The 5233-nt window shown below is 37.7% G+C and overlaps 1 protein-coding gene across 1 annotated transcript; it reads left to right on the plus strand.

Annotated features, from left to right (window-relative positions):
• Nucleotides 1-388: 388 nt before the first annotated feature.
• SFTPC (surfactant protein C) lies at nucleotides 389-4706 on the plus strand. Its single transcript, XM_073624116.1, has 5 exons — nucleotides 389-537; nucleotides 1321-1473; nucleotides 2597-2719; nucleotides 3240-3347; nucleotides 3712-4706. The coding sequence occupies exons 1-5, from the start codon at nucleotides 436-438 to the stop codon at nucleotides 3823-3825; spliced, it is 600 nt and encodes a 199-aa protein (XP_073480217.1). The 5' UTR covers nucleotides 389-435; the 3' UTR covers nucleotides 3826-4706.
• Nucleotides 4707-5233: the final 527 nt, after the last annotated feature.

The raw sequence follows: 5233 nt of genomic DNA on the forward strand, positions 1-5233 counted from the left end.
CCCAAGGAGGTTAAACAGACTGGGACAAACAGAATAGGCAAAAGAGAACAGGACAAATACCGTATACACTTCAGTTTCAGACATAGACAATCTGCTGCTCTACATTTCTCATTATAACCTGTCAGATGTTGGTTGACAGGGCTGGCTAAAATTATTTATTGTAAAATACAGCTTCATTGACTGTCTACCTTGGGTGTACTTGGGCAGCAGGTTAAGGGTTAACAAAGAAATACTCTGCTGGTTGTCAGCAGAGAAGACATTAATTGGGCGATGATGTGCAATTCTCTGGCACAAAGTGTTTTCGTGAAAACTCTTGAAACTTAAGAAGAATGCCTTTTGTTGAAATATTTTTGGTGCATAAGTAAACACTTAACAAGCTGGAAGCTGAGGAGCACTTCAAACTGATGACGCTATTCCAATTAAGGATATATATGTATGATGAAGCAACTGTACCACAATTGTACAGCAGTGAGCAGACATCACAAGGAACAAGCAGTCATGGATCAGAGCAAGTCTGTGTTGATGGACACACCACCTGTAAGTGATGCATGAGCTTAGGCAGAGAGGGAGAAGAAATCTGAGAATAAGGTTTAATAAACATTATGTTATTTCATTTTTGTAAGGATGCCAGTGGGTTGGATTATCTAATTATTACTCTAATTTATTCTATAATCTATAATACTGTGTATTATATCTGCACTCGCGTTTCTAGATTTGTTTGCCTTCTGTAGCCATCGCCACCAATGTTTTATCCAATGAACTCTTGTTGATAAAATGTTCTACTGTTTATTTGGAAGGAGGATTCGGTGCTTCACAGAAAGATTCACCACTTATTTTTAGCTAGAGAGGTTCTCTTGATTTCTCATTGGGAAATGTTATGCTAATCTCTTGCTAAAGAAATCTTTGTACACCCTTTTGTCAGAGCAGTGCTCTGCTGTTCCTTAGATTGATAGAGAAATGCTTTCATGATCTCTTGGTAAAAAGAAGTTCCAAAGATTTCTTCGTAGATATACACTCCAAACTCTTTATAGGTCTGGACTTATTTTTGTGGTAGGTATACTATGCTGTTCTTCCAATGGATAGAGGCATGCCTTCAAAAATGCCGGTTGTGTGCAGTCATGCTAACACAAAACAGATAATCTGAATAGTAACTTTTGCTTTTCCTCTGGCTATCTGCATACTTGTTCCTGGTCACTGATTCAGAAGGTATTAAAACAAGTTGGTCATCATGAGAACTTAGCCACTAACTTGTTAAGGATGATGTTTCTCTCATGGCAGGTTTACTTTAAATCCTCCATTTAATCTTCTATTGTTCCCCAGGTGTATTCTGAGCTGTTGCCTGTCCCCAGGATACCATGCCTTGGTGGCCTTAAGAAGCTCCTCTGTGTGGTGCTGGTTGTCGTGCTCCTGGTCATAGTCCTCCTTGCTGTCCTCTTGATGGGCCTTCATATGAGCCAAAAACATACTGAAACAGTAAGTTCTATATTCAATCCAAAAAAAGATAGAGGAGGAGTTTTTCCACCACCTAGTGTTTGGTGCAATTATGTTTATTTTAATGGTTTTAAAAGTGTATACAATAAAGAGTGGCTATTTTTACATTCATAATGTTTATTGAGGTTTCACAAAACCAGAAATTCAAAGAAAATAACACAGTCAACCTTATGATATAGTTATTACAGTACCAAATACAAAAGAGGCAATAGAGTAACAAAGTGCAGCAGCTTATGAACACAGAGTATAAACCAAGAAAAAACAATAAATGTATCGTTCAACAACTCATATAGGAACACAGGCATGAGATCAGCAGGGGTACTTCAAGTATCAAACCATAGGAATTAACCTCTTCTTCTAATCTGTCATGGTTTGCATGACAGATAACACTTTACTTGCACGAAAGGCTGTATAAACAGAAATCCAGAGATGTTAAGAGAAGAGGAGAGAAGAAAAAGGTATAAAAGAAGAAATAAAGGAAACAATAGAGAAGACAAGAGATCTAGGAATCGCAGGTGGTATAGATGTCATACAATTAGAGTTGGGAAGAAGACAAGGGTGCCTTTATATAGGTTACCCATGGTTCCCAAGTTCGATCAACCAAAGCTTGTTTATCGTTGATAACACTAGCAGCCCTCTCATGAACCGTGATCCAGGATACCTTATGTTTCAAACGAGAAATGGAAACAGAAGATGACTTCCATGATCCCAATAGTGACAATTTTTTAGAAAAAAACATGACTGTATATATTGTGTATTGATGCATTCTAGAATTGTTCAGTTTAGACTTATCTACTCTACAATCCAAAAAAAAGATTAGATAAATGTCAGCCTCTACAGTTAACACTTCTACCATTACATACCTAGTTCCAAGTACACAAATGGTAGAACATAGTCATCATGCTCCAGTATATTATTCATTTTCTGGTATGGGACTCTAAATACAGTTCTGGAGAAGCTGCTGTGGGGCAGTAAAACCCAAGAAAACAGATTTGTGCAGACTGCTAACAAAAGTCAGTGGATTTTCCTCTCTGTGAAAATGTCAATAAGTCTGTGTACAGTACATAATGTTATAGTTCAGACCCTTATCTCTTTGTGTCAACAGATCTTCCAGATGTCTCTGGCTGATGGAGCAGGTTCCAAAGAGAGACCCGCTGAAGGTGTGGCGACCTTCCACCTGGACACTGGAATCAATACTTCAGCCAGTGTTATCTATGATTATAGCAAGGTAATGTCAGTTCCCATGTAGTATAAGCAACTGTATGATAAATTGTAACATGGGGCAATTATAACCCCTATTTCTATAATCCATCTTTGTAGTAATTTAAAAAAAAAATAGCAATTTACAAAATGGCTAAGCAGTAATGCAAATATATTGAATGGCAAAAAAGTTCCTATATATACATTTTATTGGTGTATACAGCTGCTTGGCTACAGCTCCACTTTTACTATGAATTCACACTGTTCTGTGTGCATTGTAGAATGCATGGTAATGCAAACACATAGGTGTAAATACTGTAAATCAGTATAATCAACCTTTCACAATAAACTGCAACTCAAGGATGTGAACCAGTAACAAAGATTTCAACTTGAAATGCATTAATTTCTGCTTGAAATGCAAGCAGCAAAATACATGAGTTTTGCTGCTTGAAAATGGACAAGTTTAAGAAGGCCTGAAAGGTTAATAACGATAGCGAGTTTTAGTTAATAAATCATTTCTCTTTTCTTTTTCTTTTCTCTTTACACAGATGTTGATCTGCACACGCCCACGTCCCGGACATGCATGTTACATTACACGTATGGAAGCAGAACGCATACAGAGTCTTCAAAACATTGCTGAGAATGTGCTGAGCAAGGTGAGATTTTTGTATCTGGGACAATTGCTCAACTAGGGACAAAATAGACCATTTCAAAAGATCACCTGGGCAACACAATGCTTAACCCCCATCAGCCCTCCCCCCGGCTAGGTCAACAAGTGATATATTGGGAACCCGTGCTTTGATGATGCAGATATTTTACACCAATGTCCCGTGGCTTTCATTTGTTCCAACAAATTACTGAGAACTGTTCAAAAACCCCCTTATAGGGTATAGTTTGTGAGATAGTGAAAACTCAGGGAAAAGTTTGGTTGTTATTCAGTAATTTTCATATGTACCTCCTTAAAAAAATGTATAATAACATTTCACTGCCTGAACCGAAATAATCTCTCCTTTTATCCAGATTGGTTTGGATACCGCCAGACAGAATGACCCCGCCAAGCTGGAGAGTGATCCTTCAGTCTTGGGCACTACCATCCGTGTGTTGTGTGGGGACCTGCCAGTCTACTGGACCTAATGGATTCTTCCATCCTCATGTGAATTTGGGCACCATCAATATTATATCAATGTATACATTAACATTACCTATAAACAGCTTCCCTAAATGTTGCTTTTATTGACTGGAACATATGTCAGAAATGGAAAGAAAAACTGGAGGTGTTGACAGTGGCAACCAGTCAAACATTAGCTTTCATTGCCAAAAATGCTTTAGAAAATTGGTTTATGGACAACACTGACACTTTATGAGCCTCCAATTTTCAAAATGTGTAGAAAGTTAATGATAAATGTATAAATTATACAGTTTGCCAGGCTGTTATTCTATATGCTGTATGACCATTCTGCCCATCAAACAACATTACCTATGTGTATGTACACAATGTGAAACTTCTGCAACTGCCATGGGACGATTTGCCTTGTTAGTTATACTGAATGTGTATAACATCTGCCATGATCCTCTACTCCATTCACACTTTACACACTCAGTTTACACTAACCCAAACATATACACTCGACTCCACATACCTCCTAAATGTTCCTATTTCAGGTGAGACAGTCCTGGTTTTAATATCCGCAAGGCATTGCTTGTCAAAGTGCACGTGTTATAGTCTAAATACAGTCAGAGTATAAATAACTATGTGGCAGCCAGATGATTCTTAGTTTGTCACATTTTATGTACTCAAAATGTCCTTTTTGTCTTCTTGACAATTGTTTGGTCCATTTTTGTTCTTTGTTACCCAATAATATTTGTTTTATTGAACCCACTTCAGGTGTTGGCCCTTTGTTGCTGCTGTACACGTACTGTATACTTAATGTTCTTCTCTGTATGTCTGAATGTGAATATAAGACCTTACATTTAAATCAAATTTTTCGAAAATAAAATTTTGAGCATGCAACAAATGGTGAGAATGTGTTTACTTCTGTGAAAAATATAATTTAACAAAACAATGTAAAGGTATCCTTCCATGTAAAAAAAGGCCTAAACACATATGAAATAAACAGGACCTATACCAGGTACTTCAGAGTATGGAGGATCCTGTGACTCACTCAGTGTGTCAGCGCCTGGTCAACCAGCACTGTCCCAAGGCAATACCAGAGACCTATGTAAGCCCCAACTCTGGAAACCCGTAGCTTTTACAGGACTATCCACGGTATTTTAGCAGTGGAGTAAAGGGAATGTGAGTAATTGTTCCTGTGGAGGGAGGCATTTAAATGAACCTGTTGTTTTTAGCCTTTATGGACTAAACACAGGTTTTTAAAGTAATCTGTCCAGACACAGTTAAGTGTTTATCACTCCTTCTACAAATGCTAATTGCCTAGTTGCCATGATGATGCCTTGGCTTCCATGGGATAGCAGTCAGCAGATTTTAAACACAATAAATAAAAAACACAACTACCTTTTTTAATTAGAAAATATTTTGGCCGCG

This window comes from Aquarana catesbeiana, linkage group LG03 (assembly GCF_042186555.1).
Source record: "Aquarana catesbeiana isolate 2022-GZ linkage group LG03, ASM4218655v1, whole genome shotgun sequence".
Taxonomy (NCBI): domain Eukaryota; kingdom Metazoa; phylum Chordata; class Amphibia; order Anura; family Ranidae; genus Aquarana; species Aquarana catesbeiana.

What these genes read in the sequence shown, in the direction of transcription:
- SFTPC (XM_073624116.1), top strand. Translation starts at nt 436, where the DNA reads ATGATGAAGCAACTGTACCACAATTGTACAGCAGTGAGCAGACATCAC. An exon ending in TGTTGATGGACACACCACCT is followed by an intron (nt 538 to 1,320) that starts GTAAGTGATGCA and finishes ATTGTTCCCCAG; the next exon opens with GTGTATTCTGAGCTGTTGCC. An exon ending in TTATCTATGATTATAGCAAG is followed by an intron (nt 2,720 to 3,239) that starts GTAATGTCAGTT and finishes CTCTTTACACAG; the next exon opens with ATGTTGATCTGCACACGCCC.